Source organism: Peromyscus maniculatus, chromosome 11, assembly GCF_049852395.1.
Source record: "Peromyscus maniculatus bairdii isolate BWxNUB_F1_BW_parent chromosome 11, HU_Pman_BW_mat_3.1, whole genome shotgun sequence".
Taxonomy (NCBI): Eukaryota; Metazoa; Chordata; class Mammalia; order Rodentia; family Cricetidae; genus Peromyscus; species Peromyscus maniculatus.
This window is the reverse complement of record NC_134862.1, coordinates 98,157,321-98,183,399: the sequence shown is the minus strand read 5'-3', so window position 1 is coordinate 98,183,399 and position 26,079 is coordinate 98,157,321. Positions and strand designations below refer to the sequence as shown.

Below are 26,079 nucleotides of genomic sequence, written 5' to 3'. Positions count from 1 at the left end.
GCAACAGATACGCTTGATTAAGCAGTCTAGTGAAGGTATGGTCTGTGTTATCACAATCTAGGTTCTTCTTCTAAATGGTAAGGAGAAAAACAGACCTGCTTGTTGATGGAACTTTTCCTGTGTCCCACCTGGTCCCGTAGCCACTCAGTCCCAAGTAAACACACCGAGGCTTATATTAATAATAATAATAATAATAATAATAATAATAATAATAATAATAAAAATTACAAACTGTATGGCCTATGGCTCAGGCTCATTATTAACTAGCTCTTATAACTTAACTCAACCCATTCCTAGTAATCTATGTTTTGCCACGTGGCTTCATGGCATTACGGCATTCCCTGTTCTCTCACATCTTGCTTCTCCTAGCAGCGGCTCACAGCACCTGCTCTTACTCCACCTTCTTCCTCTCAGTATTCAGTTTGAATGTACTGCCTACCTTATTCTTCCTTACCATTGTCCAGACAGCTTTATTATCAACCAATGAGAGCAACACATATTCACAGCATACAGAAAGACACCCCACAGCACTTCCCCCTTTCTGTCTAATCAAAATTTTACTTTAACATAGTAAAAGTATATATAACAAAACAGTTATCAAGCAAGAATTACAGTTACAATATCTAGTCTATTTGTATTTGGTAAAATTAAAGAAAATATTCTATCATCTATCCTATATTTATGAGTCTAAAGTTTTATATCTAATTTACCTTTTATCATAATTAAGGAAAACTATAATTATAACTAGTCTTCAACTCCATCAAAGACCCCAGAAGGATATTATATTGCTTAAGTAAACAGAAAGTACATTGCAAGCAGCTTCTATAATTCTAGAAATAACAGAGACATCTGGCTGCCTGCACAGTTACTCAAAGTTCCTCTGTAATGTTAGGACATCCATCTTCAGCCTACAGGCCAAGAGTCTCTGGCAGACTTTTTAGTGAAGCAGGAAATTTGAAGGATTGTCGTGCCTATTGGCAAAGTTCATCAGTTGCTTTTCTCTGTGTCCTGCAGAATGTCTGGCAGTTTCTTCTGTGAAGCAGGAACCTGAAGGACCATCTCGCCTTGTTTTGGCAAAGTTCAGTGATCACTTTCCTATGGATCCTACATGTCTATTTATACAACATATTGTCAAGCAGTCCAGGCAAGAACAGTTTCTTGCCCAAATGGCTAGTTTTGCCATAAAGAAAGCAAACTCCTATGGAGTTTCTTTGACGCCTGTCATCTTCTCTGAAGTAGATTGGTGCTGCCAGGAGCAGATATGTCTCAATGTCTAGAAAAGTCTAAGTTCTTAAAACATTTTAAATGCCATAGTCTGTAGGTCTTTGAAGTGTTTGAAGATTACCTACCTAATTGAAATGTATCTTTGTATATCTAGAAAACTTAACTAATGTGACTATAAATTTGACTATTAATTTTTATTTCTTAATTATACATTACATTTTTAAATGAGTTGCATAAACATAATACCTTAAACAAGAGTAGAAATATACATATAGTATAACAAAATTAACTTTTAATTTGTATCAATAATATAAAAGCCAGAGCAGTGTAAAACATATCAAACAAATTGTTGCTCTTTAAAAGTAGATTCAAAAATATACTCTTTTATCTTATCATATCTATATCACCTTTTCTTCTTTTGAAAGAGATTGCACTTATAATAAACCCACTTTAAATAAAAATAAACATTCATAAACAATATTTTAGGAATTTGGGCATAGCTTCTTGTACTATTTCCTGCTGATTGGGGGCACTGGAAATCTTATGGGGATCCTGAGAAAATAAGAATTATAGTTAAATTTTGGATGTAGTAGTCTGTGAAACTGTATCAATCTTTCAGAGTGTCTTGGCTGATCAAACCATATTAGCCTGGAATCCACAGGTTCTCATCTTCTGTAGAAACAAAAGCAGAACCTTTTTTCCAAAGCAACATATCTTTAGACACAAATTTTGAAGTCAAGATACCTTTAAAGTATACATATTGGTGAAGCTCAGCAGCCTTTACAGCCAAATGTCTCTCTCTAGTTAAAAATCCCAAAGACATCATAACCCAGACTCTCTGTGTAATTTCCATCTTTACGTGTCTTATTTTATTTTTTATATATTATTTTGTGTTTTAGGATTTTATTTTATTTTTATGAGTATCTATATCCTTTCTCTTCTCTCTTTCAAGCCTACATACTTTTTACATACATTGTAAACTGTTTAAAGTTTATTCTGTCTGAATCTGTCTTATTGTGTATCTATAATCCTTTTCTGGCCAGGAGAGATTTAAACTGTTAAACTGCATGGCCAGGATGAAAGCAGAAGCCCTGGCTGCTGACTCCACCCCACTCAGCTTCCCAACATGGGGGAGGTACATTTACCAACAAGTCTGGGAGCCATGCTCACCACTAGCTCTGGGAAGCAGTAGGTCTATGCCTCCATCAAGCAGCATGTATCCCAGAAATCTTTTTTTTTTTTTGTCTGTACTAGCAAAAGCTAAATCCATCATGCAGCATGCTGTACGGCTTGGAGACGCCTCTGTATACTGTGGCAGGAATCTGCCATACTGTAGGTCAAGCCCATTGGCCCGAAAACCTGCCATGCTGGCATTTCTGTATCAGGGCTCACATGAGAGACACAGCTAGGAAGCTGCTCTTGGCTCTGTTTTAGAACCCCCTTTAAAGCTTTCTCAGGTTTAAGTGGAAATTCTTGCCCCAAGTTGGAATCTCAGATGTTGATGGAACTTTTTCTGTGTCCTGCCCGGTCCCATAGCGACTTGGTCACAAGTAAACTCACAGAGGCTTATATTAATTACAAATTGTATGGCCTATGGCTCAGGCTCATTATTAGCTAGCTCTTAATAACTTAACCCATTCCTAGTAATCTATGTTTTGCCGCGTGGCTTCATGGCATTACGGCATTCCCTGTTCTCTCACATCTTGCTTCTCCTAGCAGCGGCTCACAGCACCTGCTCTTACTCCACCTTCTTCCTCTCAGTATTCAGTTTGAATGTACTGCCTACCTTATTTTGCCTCGCCAAAGAGTTTTATCAACCAATGAGAGCAACACATATTCACAACACACAGAAAGACATCCCACAGCACCTGTTACTGCCTGCCTGAAGGTTAGTCCTGTTTATTCATTTTGGTTAACTGTGTCGAGTGAGGTTCTGCTGTTCCTGGAATACAAGGAGACTGAAGGTGACTGCAAGACTGTCACCCTCATCTCTAACTTTCAGCCTTGAAGAAAGGGGGATGAGAGAAGTCAAGACAGACTCTCCTTGGGTGAGTGACATACCTGTACAGAGTAAAGCAGGTGTCTGACCCAAAGTGATAAGAGATAGCCACAGAATGAAAGCAGAGATGCCAGGCTTCCAATCTTCCATCCTTTCAGTTACCTGGTGGGCACAAGTGAGGAATTGGTGCTTATGAGCAGAGGTGGATTCCAGGTGGCTAATCTGTTGTGGTGACTAGCAATGGCACTCCTTGAAACAGTATTTACTGTGCATTGTAATGGTGATATTGAACCCTTCTGTGTTTCTCTTGCGTTTATAATAAGTGATTCTCAGAGTAAGGGAATAGCACACATTTTGGTCTTGTCTTTACTTTTGTTTTTGAGACAAGATCTTCCCAAATAACTCAAGCCTATAGTTCCCAACCCTCCTGCTTCCACCTCGGAGTACTGGAATCACAGAGGTGCCGTGCTTTGCTATTTTTTTTTTCTGATCTAATATTTTCCTCCATGCAATTAGAATAAAAGAGTCCAAACTCCTAAATTTTGGTTCAGAATGATTTAGATCGTTTAAAATGGGGTTAGCGTTGGAGCAGTTTATGTGGGTAGAGTTGTCCATTGCTGCTGTCTTTGTCCTCCCTGCTGGGAAGAAGGGCACGCTGACCACACTGGGAGTTGGGAAAGAGACACGAGACTTCCAGGATCTGCCCTTTAGTCAAGCAGGCCTGGCCGAGCAAGAGTCTGTGAATTCCAGCTGCTGAGTCTAAGCGCTTTGTTTCTTAACAAATCATTCACAGAGGGTGGGAAAGTGATCTGAGGGTGTTTCCAATGGCCAGACAGCCAGGTGCCTTGCCATGGAGGTGAACTTGTTTGCAAAAGTTGGCCATTTGAGGGATTTTCATTAATTATCTCAAATACACAGAACTAGTAATGGATGTGAAGTTTATCAGTTTATCATGCTAGGCGTTTGACATTTCTGAGGTCCTAGGTCTATAAGGACTCAGGGTTTCAGTCTCTGTGGTGATCAGGGAATTAAGTTTTCAGCTCATTTCTAAACTAAAGACTACCTTTGTGCCTATCCTAGTGGTAGGAGATGTTTTTTGAAGACTCAGCCTTCCATCACAGTTATTATAACCTTGGGTCCATAGATACCTAATATTTTTGAATTTGACCTATAGTAATTTATTTTTTATATAGTCATGAATCTTTCATGGTTCTGCCCTGGTAGTGATACTTAAAAAAATTACTCCATTGCCTCATCATAGTCTTGTATGATTGTATTATTAATACTTGATGATTTAATCCATCTGATAGTTTTATGCATCATGTGAATTAAGGGCATTGTTTACTACTTTGTGTGTGTTTGTATGTGCCATGTATGCATACCCCTGAGCACATGAAGATGGCAGAGGAGGTGGTGAGGTGGTCCCTTCCTGCCATTCTCTACTTTACCCCCAGAGACGGTCTCTCTTAACAAATCTGCACTTGGCAGGCAAGCAGCTAGCTCTAGCCTTAGTTCCTCCTGTTTCCACTCCCCACAGCCCTGGGATTGGGCATGAGTGTAGCCACGCCCAGCTTTTTGCATGAGTGCTATGGATTTTTAACTTCTGTCTTCATGCTGGTGTAGCAAGCACAGTCATCTCCACAGACCCAGCACAATTGATTTCTTAGTAGCTACTCACTGCATCCCTACTTAGTGAGCACCAATTATTGTTAAATGCATTTATTAACTACTGAGTCCATGTACATGCTGGAGTAATTTTCAGCTTTTTTTTTTCTGGTTTCATTCATTAATTTCCCATATGGTCTTAATTATCCAAGCTATAGATAACCTTTTTAATTTGAGAGTAAATTTTATATCCCTTTAGTCTTCTTTAAAATATTTATTGATAATTACTTTTTATTCCAACAAACCATAAAATGCTGTCATTAACTTATACAATGCTTTAAAACCAAATAATTTTTATTAGAAAGTAAGTTTATTAATTACTCAAGGAGTTTATTTTTACATGGTCTTTCTTTATATATATTCCTTTCTTTTTAAATAATATTTTTATTATTTGAAAATTTCCTACAATATATTTTGATCATATTCATACCCTCCTTAAATTCCTCCAAGATAGCCCCACCTTCCAACCCACCCAAGGTCATATACATTCTTGCATGCATGTTCTCTCCCCCCAACACACATGCTATCACTCTTTTCCTTTAAACTCACCCAGTCTAATTTGTGTTGGCTAAAACTCCTGGCTGTGAGGCCTGATTTGTATTGTGGTTGATGCACCAGGGGTCACAGCACTAAGGAAAATGGACCGAGCCTCTCCCAGCAGCAATCTAATGCCGATGACTCCTAAGCTAGGGGTAGGGCTTCATGCCCACTTCGCCCCCTCCATGCTGGGATTTTGTCTGGCTTGAACTTGTGCAGGTCCTACATGTGCTGTCACAATCCCTGGGAGTTCATATATGCATTTGCCCTGTTGTCCAGAAGAGCACTGTTTTCTTGAAGTCATCTACCACATCTGGCTTGCAATTTTTCTGCCTCTTTCCTGTGGGTCCCAGATGTGATAGAGATGTACCATTTAGGGCTGAGAACTCTAAAGTCTCTTATTCTTTATGAGTTGATCATTTGTGGGTCTCTGGGTTAATTGTCGTCTACTATAAGAAGAAGCTTCTCTGATGAGAATTGAGTGATACACTGGTCTATGTTATAGCATTATCTCAAGCTCTGTCCATTTAACCGAATAATAGCAGTAGATTCTTCACCATACCACATAACCTATTGAGCTACAGGTTCTTGGCCTCATTGACACTTTTGGGTATGAGTTCCATCTCCTGGGGCTGGACTTAAATCCAACCAAAAAAAATGGTTGGTTACTCTCATGAAATTTATGGCACTATTGCCCCAGTGGACTTGTCTAGCTAGGCAGGTCATTATTAGAGCTTGAGAGGGTCATTCTGGGGTAAGGTTGATGATTAATTCTCTCCTCCAGGAGCGTACATAGCATCTTCTAGTACATTGAAAGCTAGCTGGTAGGGATGGAGCTTCCCAGTGAGTACCAGTTTTATATCTCCATGCCCTATGACTCAAGTATGTGATGTCTTCAGCAATGGGGTTTTACCAAGTGTGGGGGATAATCAATAGCATTGGCAATAGCTTGTTGGGTTTGAGGGTCTATGGGACCCCATTGGCTAACAATTCAAGAAGAGAACTAATTCCTGATACTGGATTTTTGTTTGGCAGTGTGTGGTGTCTAGTTGAGTTATTGCATCCCCTTCCCCTATTACAGGGTAACTCCATTTAAGCTCCTTTATATATGTATAATATAAATATATTCACATATAACCTTCTACGGTAGTAGGTTTCAACATGGTGGCAGAGTCAAGACTGCAGGATCTTGAAGCAGCTGGTTACGTCACACGCACAGTCAGAAAGCCAGGGGATGAGTGGACACATGCTGTCACTCATGCCCCTTTTTCCATTTTATATGACCCAGGATCCTCTGCCCAGGGAATGGTTCCACCCACAATTAAGATGCCACTTCTCACATCAATTAACATAAAATAATCCTCCAACAGGCTCGCCCAGAGGCCTGTGCCCCAGGTGAGCCTAGAGTCAGGTTGACAGCTGACACTGGCCAGCAGAGGTCTTTACTCTCTAAGAGCTGAGATTTGGCATGTATGGGTCACCCTGTCAGCTGGTTTTCAGTTATGTCTCAGTTGAGCCAAGGGTCCTCTAGTGAGGGTTTAAAACTGTAATTGTTCTCTCCCTCTTTCTCAGCTCATTCCCTTCTCCTTCTATTCATCCATCAATCCATCTCCTTCTCTCTGTGATAATTGAGTCTGTGCTCTTATTAAATAGGAAGTCAGATGATAGAAGATGGACTGATGCTGCAAATAGTTATATGATTACAGCCCTGCAGTACTGGAAGAGGGGTCATTTATTTTTAGTACAAATAACTTCTAATGAGAAAAATGGCCCAAGCCTCAGCGAGAGTGGCAGACACGGGCCTCATACTAGATGATCCAGGTAAGGTGGACTTCCCTTTCCAGGAAGGCCCTGCTCCTGAGCAGCATGGAGAAGAGAGAACAGTTCCGATAGACCCCAAGGTGACTGACAGCTAGCTTGGCTTCCATCCCACTCTCTGCATGAGATGATCCACAAGTCCCTTGAATGTCATTGTGTCTTCTTCAGTGCTGGAATGGCGTCCTGGCTTCACTTCCGGTGCTGTGATAAAATACCCTTACAAAAGCAGTTTGGGGGAGGAAAGTTTATCTTATCTCACAGGTTCAGGTTTACAGTCCATCGTTGGGGGGATTCAAAACTGTCATAACACATCAGCGGAGAGTAGAGCAGAGAGACGTGAATGAATGCCTGCATGCCAATTGCCCGTCTTACCCTCTCGACACTTACCTAGTTCCGGATGTAAGCCCAGGGAGTGGTGCTTCCCACAGTGGGTTGGGTCTTCCCACCCCATTTAACCACGTGAAGACAAATCCCCACAGAGATACCCACATGCCAGCCTGATCTTAAAAAGAAAATAAAAGTCCCCCATTAAGAGTCTCTTCTCAGGTGATTCCAGATCGTATTAGGTTGACAGATGTAAATAGTACCTGCCAGAGAAAAGGAAAAGAGACGTAAGTTACAGTGTTTGCCAACTTCTCTGATGAAAATATTCCCACTAGAGATGGTTTCAAGCTGTTAAGGTGAATTCACCCGACTTGGGAAATTCCTAAAAATTTAATAGTCTCATCCCAAGCCTGTTCAGTGTACCACAGAACTCATACTCCCCACTCCAAGGTCCGGTGCCACCACCTTCGAGAGAGCTTGACTCATGGGTAGTTCTCTTGTTCTTTGACCATTTTGAGGCTGGATTGGCTGTCTTCTTTATCAGTCTTGTTAACCAAGTCTAAGCCATACCAAAATCCTTCATTTCCTCAAGGGGACACTTTGAGTATGAACTTTTCATTGTAGGTGAAAAGGTAGGAGATAATTGAGGAGAATGACCAAGACATGCCAATCAAATGCAGTATGTGCTCTTGAGTTGACACTAACATGGAGCGGGGGGTAGGGTGGGGTTGTGGTAAAGAATGTTAGTAGAACACTTGATGAAATCTCAGTGTAGACTGTAAAATTTAGTGATAATCTTGTGTCTATGTTAATTTACCCAAGCTTGAAAATTGTGCTGCAGTTATTTAAGAGAGTAGTTTTTTTATGAAAGGAAAGACAAAAGAATACAGGGGTAAATGGGCTGGGGATGTAGCTCAGGCGGTACCATCCGTGCCTGGCATCCTGAAGGCCTGGGTTTGATCCCAGGTGCTGTGTGAACAGTACTCACAGATGAGGCAGGAGGATCAGATCAACACCCTCCTGGGCGATCTAGTTTGAAGCCAGCTCAAGATACAGGAGCTCTCATTTCAAACAAACAACCAACCACCCAAACAAACAAAATCCAAGCTCTGAGTGCCCCCTTCTCTGTCTTAATTGTTGATATTCTATGAAGTTTCATCCTTGATTTCTCTTCTTTAGAGTTTATACATTTTTTTCAGGTTATTTAATCTAGTTCATAATCTATACCAGTTCAGGGGTCTGTCTCTGTCTCCTGAGTTTTAGGTTTATGAATGTAACATGCACTGCTCCCTTTGGTTATTACACTAGAAGGTCCAAAGTTCCGTGGTCTTTGTTGTCTCCTTTGTGTCACTCTAACAAATGACCTTTCACGTGGTACTTTACTTATTTCTTACATCTTGAGGAAGTGTGTAATAACAACATGCCCTTTTAACAGCCGAGGAAATAATCTGTGCAGGGTCGTCCCATGTTTGACGGATGGCTGTCCTGTATTGACACTTTACTGAGTTCTTTAATCTTATGATGTTCAGAGCTGTGTTCTCAATCTTCATAACATCTACCAGTTTGTAGCTGCCCCTCTGCTTCTCAGTTCCCAGCACCTGCTGTCGAGTTAGCTGTACAGAACTCTTGGGAAAGCTTGTACTCACAGCTTTCTTCTGACACAAAGACCGGAGAGACTTCTGTAGATGTTCCCATTAGTGGTTCCACAGAATGTTAATAGATTAAAAAAAAAACAAAACCCTAACAAACTAAAAAAACAAAACCTAAAAAAACAAAAGCCACTATCATCTTAAAACAAGCAGAGAGCCGCAAAAACAGGAGAGCAAATCTCAATATGTCATCTATTATTTATATTTTTCCATAAGAGAAACTTTGAACAAAACTCTAGGTTAGTTTGCTATCTGTCTATCATAGATGTGTTCCCTGTGCTTCCGGGACTGTGGGTGATTCACCCCACACAGTTATCAGTGGTTAACTCCAGTGGTTATGAAGTCAGTGAAGTGCAGCTGCCTGGGTCGTGGCCAGTACATATCTTTGAACCTTAAAAATTTTCAGAACTTCAGTTGTTTTGCATTTATCTATTTTTTGGAATGTAATTGAGTAAAAAGACATAAACTGAGACACAGCTTTATTCTTTAGATAATTTAAACACATTGGGATATTCTCAGTGTATCTTTCCAAGTACATTATAAACAGTAATGAAAGTTTCATCAGTCAATAGCTTTATCAATGCCCAGGAGACAGAAAATATTGAAAATATTGACTTGGTTGGGTACATTAGCATCTCATTTTTCATCATCTGATCAAAGTGTCATCAAAACATTAGCTGTATGTTGTATTTTTGGAATAATTGCTTTAATCGCTTTTAATTTTAGAGTTATAAAGGGAGTCTTCTCCAGTTGAAATAAACAATCCATGTCTTGCAATAAATAGCTAGTGATTTCTCGCTAAGCTTGAGATGGGTGTTTTAAACTATGACTCATTTGTGAACAACTGAATTTTTCCATTTTTGTTTTTCAGGATTTGGAAACATCTCCCCACGAACTGAAGGTGGAAAAATATTCTGTATCATCTATGCCTTGCTGGGAATTCCTCTCTTTGGTTTTCTGTTGGCTGGGGTTGGCGATCAGCTCGGGACTATATTTGGAAAAGGAATTGCCAAAGTGGAAGACACGTTTATTGTGGGTACCACAAACTTCTTACTACATCTGTTTACTTGTTTGGTTTGTTCGTTTTGTTCTGTTTTTTTAGTGCGTTACCTCTTCTAACACCTTAGATGGGTTAGAAATTCAGTTGTCATTTACATAGCAAGTCCTATGCCTCAGCATGCCACTCACTCTATTTTTAATTTATTTACATACTTAACTGAGAGAAACCAAAAAAATTATGTACAAGAAAGCAGAATAATATCCTTCCTGGGTTCCACTTGAAGTTGTATGGTGTCCTAATTATAGTGTGTGTGTGTGTGTGTGTGTGTGTGTGTGTGTGTGTGTGTGTGTGTGTAAGGCAAAGGGTAATCTTGGGTGTCACTTCAAGTATCATTCAATTTGTTTTTTATACAAGGTTTTTAAATGACCCAGATTCTCACTGGCTGATTGGCCATGGAGCGTCTCAGGAACTGTCTGCCTCTGCCTCTCTGGCACTGGAATTACAAGCGTGTGCCATCACACCTGCCTTTGTTTTGTGGGTTCTGTAGGTGGAACAGATGTCATCATGTTTATAAGGCAAGCACTTTACATAACTGTGCCATCTTCCCAGGTCCCACCTATGTCCTTTAAAGTAGTTAAATTTCCTTCAGACCCCTGTTTTATTTCTTTTACGTGTATGAGTGTTTTGCCTGCATCCTTGTCCGTGTACCATGTACATGCTTGGTGTCCATAGAGGTCAGGAGAGGGTATCAGATCTCCTGGAACTAGAGTTGCAAATGGTCGTGAGCCACTGTGTGGATGCTGGGAACTAAACACAGGTTCTCTGCAAGAGCAACAAGTGCTCTTAACAGCTGAGACTACTCTCCAGCTTTAAATCTTTGTTTTCCTGTTTGAGCCACATTAACAATGCCTTTCCATTGTCCTAAGCAGTAAATGTTAAAACTGAATTCTGGAAGCAAATAGCTGGCAGTACTTTTATTTTCAAAAAATTGCTTTGGTGTTTGTCTTCATTGCTGTTGGCATTGATATGTTATGTGGTCCTTTGGGGCAGGCTGTAATAATAAATAGTAAACACAAACTACCTTGATGGTAGAACTCAGTCAAACAAAATGTATCTACAAAGTGCAGCAGTTCAGAAGAACCCAAGATAGTAAACATGAGGGGTTTGGGATCGTGTTATATTTTGAAGGTGTGTGGATAAAATTAGGATGCTTTTATTGAAGCCCAGGGAGGGGGGAGGTGGTGGTGGTGGTGGTGGTGCTGGTGGTGGTGGTGCTGGTGCTGGTGCTGGTGCTGGTGCTTGTTTATAATCCGGGCTCTCAGCTCTTGGGAGGCAGAGGCAAGGTTCAAGGCCAGCTGGTCTACAGATTGGCTGACTTCCAGGGTTGGCAGGGCTCTACAAAAAAAAAACCCAACCAAACAAACAAAAAAGACAAACATATTATTATTGAATTTTAAGTGAAAAATAAGAATCTATGATTGAAAGTTTGTATCCTTGAAGAAAATCATGGAAGGATACAATGGTTGCATTTGCACATGGTGTTAAGAATTTTCTCTCACTGGTACTGCAAAGCATTGCATTTATCATTCAATTATTTTTTTGTCATTTCATATAAGCTTTAGTGAAACACATATTCATGGTTCCACCAGTGAAATAAAACTATTGACTCACCATTTCAATTTTAGCATTAGAGAATTTTCCTACTTAAGACTGAAGCTAGCTCTTGAGCATTTTTACTACTGCAGTGGATGAGACATGGTTTTTTTCAAAGTAGGACTTGCCTTTTCCTTCTCCATGTTAGACTCTCTAGCTATTCACACTCATCAGGAAGGCAGAGACATTGCATGAACTTGGTAATAATGAGTCGTTCATTCCCTCATTCAGCAAACCTTTGACTGCTACTCCATCCTGCACAGTGTTGGCCACACCAGGTATCTACAGGTCATTTGCAAACCTTCACACCTTCACGGTGATACCCTTCTCATTGTCATGGTGTTTGATGTCAAGCACATTGGAACAACTTTCAAGATATGAATTTACTCAAGTCTCTCCCATAAGATGAAGATGATAGATGAGAGAGCTCCCTGTGGTCATTTCCAATCTGTGATTTCATGCATGTTGATCTCTAGAAAGATCTCAGCCTATTATTATTAAATGGTTTTCCTTTTAAAAAATAAACTGCACTTATTTATTTGTATATGTATAATACCAAGTAGCTCATGTAGAGGTCAGGGGACAATTTGCAGGAGTTGGCTCTCCTTCCACCATGGGGGTCCTGGACTTGAACTCAAGTCTTCTGGGCTTGGTGGCAAGCACCTTTATCTTCGGAGCCATCTCATCACCCCATTGTTTGCATGGGGCATGGACTATTATCTACAGCTGTTGCAGTGCATAAGACAGAGTCAGTCAGTAAATAAAAATGCATGATAGCTGTGCCAGCCTGGCTTACTGTAACACACACCTACAATCCCAGCACTCTGGAGGCTGAGTTGGAAGCTCTAGGCAAGTCTGGATTACAACATAGGGACACTTTGCTTTAAAAAGAGAACAAGAAAAATAGAGAGCTGGAGACAGACACATTCCATACTTTACGTTGTAGGGATTTCTTACTGGAGACGCAGGTGAAGATCTAGACTGAACAGGTGCTGTGGTGACAGGTGTGTCAGGGCTGTGAAGTCACACCCTTGCTTACAGCTCCAATGGCGCTGTAGTCCCACAGGCAGCTGACTCACCTGGAGCTGAAAGGCAGACTTCTTAGCATCATGTCCTAGTCAACTGAGTATCCTTGTCCACGTTTCCCAGTTCCCAGCCGTGACTATGTACTGCTTGCCCAGGCTTCTCAGTTGTCACATGTTCCTCATCTGTTCCTGGTGCACAGTCAGCCTTGTGTCCACAGCATAGACAGATTTCATGAAGTGGCTCAGGTGAGTGACTCTTGATGCTCTCCCAGCAAATGAGCAAATGTACTATAATTCTGAGAAAAAAAATTTCACCCTTGGCAAAGCTATATATGTGTGAAATAACATTATTTATTGACACTGGTTGTTTTGAATTATTTATATTGTACTTAATTCTAAAGAGCAAAGGCAGTTGAGTAGGAAGGACAGAAGGGCAGGAAGCAGGGTACTCACATGATAGCACTGTGTCGCTTGCTCTTGTGGGCGTGGCCGTAACCTCTGTCTCCCCCCCCCCCACTCTGTCTCTGCAGAAATGGAATGTTAGTCAGACCAAGATTCGCATAATTTCCACCATCATCTTCATCCTGTTCGGCTGTGTCCTCTTTGTGGCTCTTCCCGCCGTCATATTCAAGCACATAGAAGGCTGGAGCGCTCTGGACGCCATCTATTTTGTGGTTATCACCCTGACAACCATTGGATTTGGTGACTATGTGGCAGGTAAGGTTTTTCCTGTGCTGCGGCTGCTCTCCAAGCCCAAGTCTATTAGTTAAGGCTCTCGTGGGTTTAAATTGGAACACAAGGCTATGTGAGACTGTGCTGTCATGCCAAAGGCTCACAGCTAGGTGGCTTTAAACAGAGGGAGCTCCTGGACCCCTCTGGGACTCTGGGTACAATTCCTTGTCCCTCGCTAGTGACTGGGGCCTCCTGTGACCTGCCAGTACGTGGCAGCCCTCTTGCCTGTGTTTCTAGGTGCAAACTCTCCCCTTCCTCTAAGGACTCAGTCACTGAGTTAAGGACCACCCTTCTCCTCTTTGAGCTCATTTTTGTTAAGGATACCTGCAAGGACCATGTTTCCAACACAATCACGTTCTGTGGTACATGGGAGTTGGGGCCTCAACATGTCTTTGGGGAGGACGTGATCCAACCCCTAAAAGGGGCAGCCCAATGAATAGTGATTCCTTTACTCTGGAGGCAACAGAAGGATAAAGCTGAACTCACTTGTGTTGTATTTTGTGAAATAAGTATAAACGGTTGGTTGTATAGAATTTTGCATTTCTAGGTTAATTCTGAAAACCAAATATCTACCTCTTATTTATGTGGTATAAGAAAGTTCATCTCCTCTTTGTCCTTTTTACTTTCTTTTGCCTTAGTTTGTAAAACTTTGTCAACTTCAGATGGTGATTTTATTCTTGGCCACTGAAGGTCCTCTTTTGCCTATGACACTGGAAGGTTTAATTCTCAGTACAGGGCGGTAGCTCTGACCCCAGCTGAAGTGGGTCTCATGGTATCTACATCATTCACGTGATCTGATTTGTCCTTTTTTATATGTAGTGACTGCTCTTTGTTCTCTTCTTGTTCCTGTCTTACTCGTTCAGACCTCGCTCTCCTCGGTGGTGTTATTCCAGCTCAAGTCTTTGTATGTGTTCGTGTGTATGTGGACACATCTGTGTGTGTACATGTGCAGGCCATTGTGTCTTCCTTGACTGCTCTCCACTGTATTGTTTGAGACAGAATCGTCCACTGAACCAGGAGTTCCTGGAGTCAGCCAGAGCAGCAAGGGACGAGACCTCCTGTGTCTGCTTTGCCAGCTCGGGGATTGCGGGAGCATCAGTCATGCTTAGATTTTGTTATTATTGTTATTACATGGATGCCGAGGATCTCACTCATATCCCCATGCTCTTCACTGATTGAATGATCTTTCAGCACCAATATTAATAGTGGTAGTAAAAATAAATGCATGGATGACGCTCTGGGGATCATTTTAATGAGATTTCTCCAAATTCGAACCACTAATGAATTTATAACTACAGTTTGATGTGATGGAAAATACATTAGGCATACTATATTACCATAAAATAGCAACATGTTATTAAATTCTAGGAATAAGCTCATCAGAATGATTTAGATTTCTTTAAAAAAATCTTACATGTTTTTTTTTATCGTGTGTGTGTGTTTGTGTGTGTGTGTGTGTGTGTGTGTGTGTGTGTGTGTGTGTATGTGTGTATGGAGGTCAGAGGACAACTTGCAGGAGTTGGCTCTCCATGGCCCTGGTAATTGAATGCAGGTTGCCAGGCTTGTGTGGCAAGCACCTTTGCCCACCGAGTCTGGCCTGACCTCAATCTCTTCTTTAAATACTTCCAGAGGAGAGACTATTGTCAGTAAAACATCAAAAAGGGCTGGAGTTCGTTAGTTTGTGCTGGCATTAAGGTGGAAGTTGGCAAAGCCTCCTTGTGAGGAATGTGCAGTGTCTTTGAAGAAGTGAGACATCCTCATGAGTGAGGCTCTCCCTTTGCTCAGAAGCAGCATTGCCACTTCTCTGTACCAGGTGGAGGGGCTGGAGGGATGGACGGAGCAGAGACTTGTACCATGGCCACTTCTCTGTACCAGGTGGAGGGGCTGGGAGGGAGGGATGGACGGTGCAGAGACTTGTACCATGGCCACTTCTCTGTACCAGGTGGAGGGGCTGGAGGGATGGACGGAGCAGAGACTTGTACCATGGCCACTTCTCTGTACCAGGTGGGGGAGCTGGGAGGGAGGGATGGTGCAGAGACCTAAAGGGTACCCTTTTACTTGGACAATTATCAAAATGACATGAGGAGTCTTGAACATTTGTGGTACCGTGTAAGCAGACAGGGTTCTGTCCTAAAATGTCTAATTTCTTACCTCCCTTGAAGTTGTATGTAGTCAGTGTAGACAGAACTGAGAAATGTGTGTCTACAGGGGAAAGTGAGGTAGCAGGATGAAAACAAAGAGACACTTGCAATTCATTAGTCTTCCCAAATGACGTAAACATAAGTACAAAGTCTTGTGAAACATGTTGGTTGTACAGGTGATAGGTGATAGGTCTTACACTTCAGGCCAACAGCTGGACATGGCATGGGACATTTTAAACAACCCACAGACTTTCCAACTGACTTGTGACCTTCATGGTCTGACACTCCTTAAAAATGAAATAATTATAAAATTTATGAAAGTGAAGAAAAATATGAGTGGAATCTTAAAATAATAGTTTCTATGACCACCACCGAGATTGACTTGGAGTGGGTAAAACCTCAAATATTTTACTTTATGGTTTTGGAAAACAAGATTTTTTTTTTTTCTTTTTAAGTACTTTAAACTCACCTGAAGAGGCCAAGGTTCTTAAACTGAAGAGATCCTGTGCGTCTGTCTGTGGCTGTGGTCCCCTGCACAAGGAAGGGTATTCAGTGGGAACATCCCATGGGTCCCAGTGGGGTCCCTGAGTCCAGAGTCACGGTCCCATGTCATAGAAGGATAGGGTGACAGGAATGATCCTTCTGGAGCTAGAGAGATGGCTCAGCAGCTGAGTCCTTACTGTGCTTACAGAGGGCCTGGGTTATGTCCCCAGCACCCACACAGTAGCTCACACCTGCCTAGAACTCTGGCTTCAGAGGACCCCGATGCCCTCTTCTGGCCTCTGTGGACACATGTACAGAAGTGCACATGAACTCACACAGACATAAATAAAATAGATATCATAAAAGGAATGATGCTTTGGGGAAAAAGCTTTTCTTGCCACTAGTATTTTGTTATATTGAGCCCCTCAGCAAAAGCATTACTTTCATCCCATTTTTATTTTGTAAAGGACTTTTTTTTTTTTTAAAGATAGAAGTCTACCTTGCTAATTCCTAGAACACATGTTTGCTTTGATTGAAATGATTAATGATGGCTAGAGAGATGACTGAGTGGTTGAACATCTGCACGGTGGTAACTCCAGTTCCACAGGGACCATCGTCCTCTTCTGGCTCCTTCGGCCATTGCACTCATGTGATACACAGACATGCAGACACACACTCATGCACACACTCATACACACACTCATGCACACAGAGTTTAAAAAAAAGACAAAAAGAGGGAGAAGAGAAGAACAGTGCACTTTGAGGACTTGTCTGCCTCCTTGGTCTGTGTTGGTGTTTGTGAGACCACAGAGCTGTGTTCTAGAGCTGCAGGCATGTGTGCCTGGTCCTCACACTCAGGAATCATTTTTGGACAGATGTAGAGAAGACAAGGCATGAAACATGTGCCCTTTTTAAAAATCTTCGGAAAACAGAAACTATTTGTCTTTCGAGCTTCTTGTGAAGGGATTGCCATGTGTAACTCAACAGAATCAACACAGTCAACCTTTGCTCTTGGGGACCTTATGACTCCAGTGAGCTGCTGAGCTAAGGCAGGGCTCCTCTGGGGAGAGGCCAGCCGTCTGCTTTGTAGAACTTTCCCTCTTGCTGTCCAAAGTCCTGACCCATAATGCAAGAGGCAGCACTCCACCTTCCAGATACTCCCGTAAATCTTAATTTTTTTTATTTCCGTTTCTGTGTGTGTCGGGGCATGATGCAGTGGCTAGCTGGTTACCTTGGTAGTTGACATTGGATCTTTCCCACTGATCTGCTGATTCATTCTGTCCCCTTCTCCTCTCACCCTGCTCAGTGTCCTGAGGCTGAGGAGGACTGGGGAGGAGCTAGGTGTTGGCCTTGTGTTATGCTAATAACACAACTCCAGAGCTTAGAGGAATGTGGGCTGTAGTTCTTGCCCAAAAATGAAAAGGGAGAATGAGATGACTTAGCCAGTGTCATGTACCTGGTTTTGAAAGTACAGTCAGAGTTAAAATGAACTGTAAAATCATCCTTGGGAGTTAATGTTGATGTGCTTATTCCTGCCATTGGATTTTTCATTTCTTTAAATACCTAGAATGAATGTTCTTAAGTCGCGCTCACCTTATAGACTGAGGACTACACGTACCTTTCTTTCTTAAAATTTAGTCTTGATCATATGGGAATGTGTAAAAAAAAAAAAAAAATGGCTACCTATTTGGGCTTGCTTCCACAACTGATCTGCTTGGTTCATGAATGTGCAAGAGAAGATGACACAGAACCATTAGATGATGGTTCTAGAAGACTGGAGAAAAGCCTCGTGACACCGTTTAACACAAAACACATTTTCAAAACTGATGGCTTTTTAAATAGAAAGCATCAGTCAGAGGGAAGACATGTAACCCCCAAGTGTGCTTCTCAATGAAATCCTTTAAGACACTTCCTCTCCCAAGTCAGCTTAGGTTGGTTCAGAAGAGGTATGGATGAGGAAGAGCCTGGTGTGATCCTCAACTTCCCTATGTTAAGAAAACCCAAGCATTTTAGTCCTCAAATTTAAGCATTGTAAGTAACCATCATGGCCAACACCACAAAGACACCCATTTCCCAGCTGGCTCATTAGGTAGGAGTGCTTACTGCTCATCCTGAGAGGGGGTGTTAGGGTCTAAACACCCACATGGCAGCTCATACACATGTAACTCCAGCTCTAGAGAATTCAGTGCCCTCTTCCTTCTTGGAGATTGTACTCTGGTGCACAAACTCATTCAGACACACACACAATATATACTTGATTAAAATATAAAGATATCTTTTCCGTGATATATATGTACTATGTATCTAATACATACATACATACATACATACATACACACACATATACAAAATGTTTGTTGTTTGTATATCAGGATATGATATATATCAGATTATCAGAATAATATGTTAAGGCTTTTGAATGTGTTCTATGGAATTTTCATCACTGAAAGTATGCTGTGTTAAATGCTGGGAGCTTATTCATCCCCAGGGAGGCAGAACACCTCTCTGGCTGGTCAGGCTTCACACATGGTGCCTTTCCCTGGCATGTAACCTATACCACTTCCTAAAAGTAGCTTCCAAGTTCTCTTGTCATCTGTTGTATTTTTGACTTAGGGAAAGACATATTTCTGTGTCTTCTAATAACATTTCCTGGAATTGTATGTTATAAGTCATCATTGGAAGTGAAGCTTTTCATAGCCAAATGTTTTCCTTCCTGTATCACCCTGAAGGTGACTCATGGAGTGAGTGCTCACTTAATTCATGGGGATTTCATAGTAAAACATCTCAGTTTTCAAAAGCCATGGCTATGTTTTTGCTGTTGGGAACAAAATCCTCTAGGATACAGTGCCTGATACAACCTAAGATTTGTGCAGTTATCTCCGAGGCCAGTTACCAAAATTGCTGCCATTAAGCTGCTTGCTGAGGAAGATGTTGCTGGAGATCCAATAGATACGGAAGAATGTACTTGATGAGGACAGAGGACTGCTCGGATCACAAGGGCTGCTCAGAAAGAAACAAAAACAAACCACGTTAATCAAAAAGAGGAAGTTTATATGACTTCTAGAGAGATGTTATAGATGTGTGTGTGTGTGTGTGTGTGTGTGTGTGTGTGTGTGTGTGTGTGTGTGAGAGGGGGGGGGAGTATGAGTTTGGTCACAAGGGTGTCACTATGTAAGTGTGCCAGACCAAGGACAACTTTTGAGAATCAGTTCTCTCTGTCCATGGTATCGAGGTAGGTCACTCTTCTGCCTGTGCATACCCGAGGTCAGTCGGCCCATTAGCTTCCCAGAGAGCTGCTTGCCTGCATCCTCCATCTCTCTGGATTGCATATGCAACTAGCTTGTCTCGTAGATCCTCCGAATCTGAACTCGGGCCGTCAGGCTCCTCTGCAAGAGCCACCTCCCTGGCTCTCTGCATTGTGATCCTCACTCTTTCCTTAATGCATAATCATTTGCTCTGGTGTTTACGAACTACTGTGCTCAGCACTCAGTAATAACAACGATGGCTGTGGTTCCTGCTCCTCTGGATGGAATGTATGAAATTAAAGAGCAACTGCTAAACAGTTATCCGTGTTCTGTGGAACAGGAGAAATCTGCTCACCCCGTTTCAGTCAGTGTGGATGTAACCAACTGTCTTATTAAATAAGAAACACAGAACCAATGTAAAGAAGAAAACCAAGAGATCAGGGCTAAGAGCCTTACCCGCCTGCTGCAGCTAGCCTCTTGAGCCAAGAGACCTCCCCGAAAAGAGAGCTACTTCCTGTCTGTTTGTCTTTATGTAGACTTTCTGTTCTGCCTTCTCATTGGTTGTAAACCCAACCACATGACTGCCTTGTCACTGCCTGTATGTACAGCCCTCCAGGTCTTCTATGATATTGAGATTAAAGGCGTGTATCTCCAATGCTGGCTGTATCCTTGACCACACAGAGATCTACCTAGCTCTGCCTACCAAGTGCTGGGATTAAAGGTGTGTGCCACCACCGCCCAGCTTTTGCTATGGCTCTAATAGCTCTGACCTCTGGGCAACTTTATTTATTAACATACAAATAAAATCACATTTCAGTACAATTAAAATATCACCATAAGTCAGTGATGAGAGAATTGATAGCTCTGCTGATGACTAATTAGCAGAGTTGAACTGAGGGTCTGGGGATGAGCCAAGGGATGAGCTTGCAGGGGTCCTCAGGCATCTAGAAGCATTGTAGGAACACAGGGCGTGACAGCAAAGGAGGGCGCATCGGTGAGTGACGGTTATGATGGTGCTGGTGCTTAATGGAGACTCCAAACTGCTCTCCATGGAGACCTAGAGATCATTTCCAGGGAAGATGATCATTTAACTCCTGCACACTGCAGAGTTTCACTAACGCAAAGATGAGCAAGTGAAAGGACTTGTGGATCTCCCTTCTCTACACTCAGGAGGTTCCTGTTCTTACAGCAGCTTTTATATGAAGAAGAGAAATGGGCTGGCTTCTAAATCTCTAAAATCCAAAAATATAACTTCAAATGCTAGGCCTTCATTTTAAAATAATCTTAAGTTTTTAATTTTACTTCATGTGTGTGGATGTTTTGCATGTATGTATATCTCTATACTACATATGTGCCCGATATCCTCAGAAACCAGAAAAGGGCATTGGATCCCCTGGAACTGGAGCCATAGACCATTGTGTGATGTTATATGGGTGCTGGGTATTGAACCCTTGTCCTCAGGAAGAACATTGAGTATTCTTAACTGCTGAGCCTTCTCTCTAGCCTTATAATAAACTTTTTGTTTTGTTTTTGTCTTTGAGACAGGATTTCTCTGTATAGACCAGGCTGTCTTGAAATTCACAAAGATCCTCCTGCTTCTGCTTCCCAACCCCCATGCTGGGATGAAAGGTATATGCCAACACCACCCATCTAATTATCTTTTTTAGCTTTACATTTTCCTGTCTCAGTGACATCAATTTGTTTTAATAGGTCAGTTATTATTGAAGATTGAAGTCATCAGATTGACAATACCCCTGTAAGAATGTTTCTGTTCCTTATGCAATTTGCTGTCACAAAAGAAAGATACACAAAGCAGAAATGATGCCTCATCATAATCATAATAAAGCATCATTAATAAAATTATGGTCAAAGCCAAAAATTAAGACCATTATTTGATATCCAAACTAGAATATGTATATGTATATGATACCCCATTTCTGTGGTTTAAATGAGTATCCCCCAACAGGTTATGCATGCTGTGACCCCCAAGAGGTAGAGCTTCAGAGGATGCCCTCAGGTCACTGAAGGTATGCTTTCACAGGGTACTGTAGGATCCTGGTCTCTTATTTCTAAGCTTCTTGGCCCATAACATACTCTGGTCATCATTGCTCCTCTGTGTTCCTTAACAGAGAGCCAAATCAATGCGGCACCTCACCCCAAACTGGAACTTCCAAAGTCGTGGGCTGAGTGAACAGTTTTGGGTAGTTGTATTGCATCAAGTGTTTTTGTGAAAGCAATGTGAAGCTGAAACACTCATTGCTTTAGAGTGACACCCTGTTTGTGTTCTGTATGTTTATGTAATACACATATCACATTAGAAAATAGGAGGAAGGTCCTGGGATTGATAATCTCAGTCAAGAATGACTACTCTTTAAAACGACGATATGTGGGGTTTTTATTATTAATGTTTTGTGATTCAGAGGAAAAAAATCAGAAGTCAAGAAAATTAAGCAGACAGAACATTGCATTGCATTTTCAAGTTCTTATTTTTAAAACTGCTTTATTGTAATGAAATTGCAAACACACACACACATACACACACACACACACACACACACACACACACACACACACACACACACCACACAGCTAGATTGTGGTAGCTATGCAAATATTCACTTGATCCCAAACTCAAGTTCTGTAGAGTAGAATAGTGCCACCTTCTAGAAACTCCTGGAGTCAGGAGAGGTAAATACAGAGGGTCTGTCTGCTGATGCACAGGGCTTCTACACTGAGCCAGAGAGAGATGTGTGTCTTGCCAAGCTTGGTGTCTTTCCCCTTAGCTAAGCACCTTCCATACTGCATGGGTAGAGTAGTTTTGTTGATGCTGTAGTTGTCCTCTCCTAAATTTCCATCACCCCTTTAATTACACTAAGAGGTGACACCTTTATGGGTTATTATGTCACAATGGCTTCACCTTCTTGAGTGGGATTGATGCTGTGAGTACTGACAGTCTTCTCTCTTACTTCTTCCCCTCCTATCATGGATGACACAGCATGAAGGCCCTAACGGGACCCTTCCATATTACCTCCCCAGCCCACGGGACCTGCGAATGTTGTAGAACACTGCCTACAAGTCTAAAAGCCACCACCCTTAGCAGAACAGCTACCACTACTTGCAAAAGACCCCCAAGATCTAGAAGGAGGGGATGGAGGGTCATTAGATTCATGCCACTCCCTCAAGTACCTCTTGGCCAGCTGTATGTCATTCTGTCCTAATTGTCCCTGAACTCATGACCTCAGGAAGTACTAGAGTATACAGACTGGGGAAGGTTAATTGATGGGGGAATGCCATCCATGCAGCTATGGGAGGTCATCGTCACCTGGGCCGGGAAGAGATGTTTTGGCATTGTTGCTACTTTGAGTTCTCTACACTTTCTCAAGTAATCCCTCATTCATGATGTGTAGCTAGAGTTTTCCTGCCTTGCCCACAGTCAGGACAAATCTTTGTCACCCACCAGTCCCACAGCCACTCAGACCCAGCCAAGTAAGCACAGAGACTTATATTGCTTACAAACTGTATGACTGTGGCAGGCTTTTTGCTAACTGTTCTTATATCTTAAAGTAACCCATTTCTACAAATCTATACCTTGCCACATGGCTCGTGGCTTACCGGCATTTTCACATGCTGCTTGTCCTGGCGGGCAGCTGGCAGGGAAACTCCTGGGCCCAGGAAACTCATTAGTTCCCCACGCTGGACCTTGGTTTGTTGTCGGCGTCCTGTACAGAGAGCATCTCCACAACACTAGGCTGTGGGACTGCTGTGTGGGCTAAGGTGCAGGGTAATGAGACAGCGGCGAGCAGCTGAGCGCGTGGGTGATGAACAACTCCGTCCAGTGAAAGAAGCCCTGATTTGGAGCCACACGACTCGGTTTGCATTTGAGGCTCTGTAGCTCATGTCCTTGTGTGACTTGCTATGGGTTATTTTCCCTACCCTGATATCTCTGTTTTGAGACACTGGGACTTGAGAGAAGCTGTGTGGACCTGGCAGTCACTCTTGCGTTCTGAGCAGACTGAACTTGATGGCACTTGAATCATCAGTTTTATTTCTGAGAAGGCAGATGGAGATGAAGCTGAAACCTACACCCAAAGTCCCAAGTGATGTTCTGGTGTAAATATAGGGGCCTCAGCTCTCTCGGCACCCACCTGCAGAGCTTCAGGGTGGGTTGGCTCCCCTCAGCATCACCTGCAGTCCTTTAGGATGGAATGGTTCCAGTCATGGAATCTAATCAAGGAGGATAAGTTCTCTCATCTCTCTCAGTAAGATTTTTGAATATTCTATAAATGAGTTGAAATGAACATATCAATTGAGCAATGTGGCATCGGGAGTTAGGAGGTCCCTTCCATGTCCCCTCAGCCATGATTCTTGGGGAGCAGGCAGGAAGGCTCTCTCAGTGCTTGATACAGGGGAGGTTTCCAGCTGCTATTCGTAGGGAACCCACTCTGTGGAGAGAATCACTTCCCATCATTGTGAACAGCATGAACCTTCCTGCATTATATTTTTAGTAGTTTAATCCGCTATTTTGGATCAAACTCTGGCTGAGTTCCCCTTGGAAATGTCAAGGAAAAGGGATCTAGTGAGAGAGTAAGAGTGGGAAAGGGAGAAGGAGGAGGAGGGGGATGGAGAGGGAGAAGAAAAGAGAGGGAGAGAGGTGGGGGACCAAAAGGAGACTGCCACACATCCCGGAAGAGACTCAGCAAGCTTAGACTTCCTGTAACTATTTGGAAAAGTTGATGAGGTTCCTGAAGCTGTCTGCCTCCACCCCTCTTTGGTATTTTTATTGCTATCTGTATGTTCTCTTATAATGAGTCAGAAAGCTCCTAAAATTGAAAGAGCTTATGTGCACATTTTCTATGGCAACAAGGAGAAAATGAAGAAACTGATCTGCCAAGTCAGTGGAGGACCCGGGAGGGGAGGGAGGGCAGAGAACCCTGCAGTCCACAACACCAACAGTGAGGGGAAGAGAAGAAATGGTACAGGCACTCAAGTGAGGGCAGAGAAATCACTCTACATCCCTTATTGTTTATGGTTTAGACCGCATCTTACTGTGTCCTCTAGGCTGCTCTAAGCTCACAATCCTGCCTCAGCACCCACGTGCTAGATTACAGATGTGAGCTGCCATGCCCAGCTACGTCACTGTCTTAGTAAGAGACACCTGGACACATTCCTAAACACTAGGTAGAAAATTAATACTCCTGACAGTCAAGAATAAAAAAAGCACTTTCAGTGGTTAAAAACACTTGCTGTTTTTGCAGATGATCAGAGTTTGGTTCCCAGTATCTACAGTGGCTCACAACTGCTGTTAACTCCAGCTCTAGGGACTCTGACATCCTTTTCTGGACTCAGCAGGCACCTGCACACATGTGCACATACATGTACACTCTCACATACTTGCAACTAAAAATAAAAAGATTAAGATCATTTCCTCATTTTAAAATACCCCGTCCCAAATTAAATTATCTCAACATTACAGATCTACTAACTTAGGGATAATTTTTGCATCAGATGAGCTGATTAATGTGCACATCAACTCGTACTCCTCAGATTTGGGAAGTGACTAGCATGCATAATTGTCTGACAAAGCTTTCTTTCTTGGGGTTTGTCTTCTTAGATCACCTAACTGCCAGTATTTCATTTTAAGCGTGATAATTAAGAAAGGGGAAAAAACGTTTTCCATGGCTTTGAATCACTAAAACTTCTGGGTTAAACATTTTACCCAAATATAGGCCTTTTGGTGATTAAGCTAACTCACCCCTTTCCAACTGTAACATCCCATTTATAAAAAAGACATAAAATGTCATCTTCAGCATGCAGGCTGTGCTAAAATCAGAGTGTCCGTGAGCTCTTGTGTTAGAAGAGTCCTAAGCATTTCGATGAAGTTGAAGTTTTTGTTTCTTTTTTTTTTTTTCCCCAGTGGTCCTATCTTAGAGGGCATCTTACTATGTCTAGACCTCTAGGCTGTCCTCAGGCTGTGTGCTTATTTACCATGGTTACCTGCTAGAGCCCTCTCTGCCCATTTGTCTTATTCCTTTCACATTCAAAAGCGTCTTTGTGGGATCTCCAAAGTCCAACTTGTCTAGAGGAATGTTCCATTAATATTTTACGTTTGAATGCAGTGTGCATTTGTTTTCTAGCCTTGGATCGAATTTTTGCATATCCTCACTGTCTATGCAGTTGGCTTTAAGACGCTGTCCCCTGCTCTGCCTCACAATGCCACATTAGGCCTGCACGTGGGAATTCTGCTGGGTGATTTCACATGTTGGTCTCTAAACATATCTAGCCTGTCAAGTTTTTAGGCTAGATGATTTGTGGTGGTTTTAGTCGATGATTTTCTTATCCCTTATGCAGCTACTGGTCCTCTCCCAAGTAAGGGACTGTGGTCTCAGAGACAGTCTGGTCACCATTGTCTCATCAGCCCTTGCTCCACCTCTTGCAAGCCTCTCCTTCCCAGGCTTGCCCTCATTCAACACAGCAACTTCCCAGTTGCTCCCAAATTGGAGCATCTCTTGGGGCTTCTCCCCACCCCACCCCCTTCAGCCACTAAGATCCTTTTGATCATACAGTCAACCACAAACAGGCCATTT

General features: G+C 42.2%; 1 protein-coding gene across 6 annotated transcripts in view; it reads left to right on the top strand.

Annotated features, from left to right (window-relative positions):
- Positions 1-26,079, top strand: part of Kcnk2 (potassium two pore domain channel subfamily K member 2) — a 197,612-nt gene that overhangs the window by 130,592 nt on the left and 40,941 nt on the right. For all 6 annotated transcript variants that reach the window (XM_076548186.1, XM_076548187.1, XM_076548188.1 and 3 more), the window contains 2 exons: positions 10,088-10,248; positions 13,425-13,611. In XM_076548186.1, coding sequence (XP_076404301.1) covers positions 10,088-10,248; positions 13,425-13,611 — 348 coding nt within the window. The remainder of the gene's footprint in view (positions 1-10,087; positions 10,249-13,424; positions 13,612-26,079) is intronic.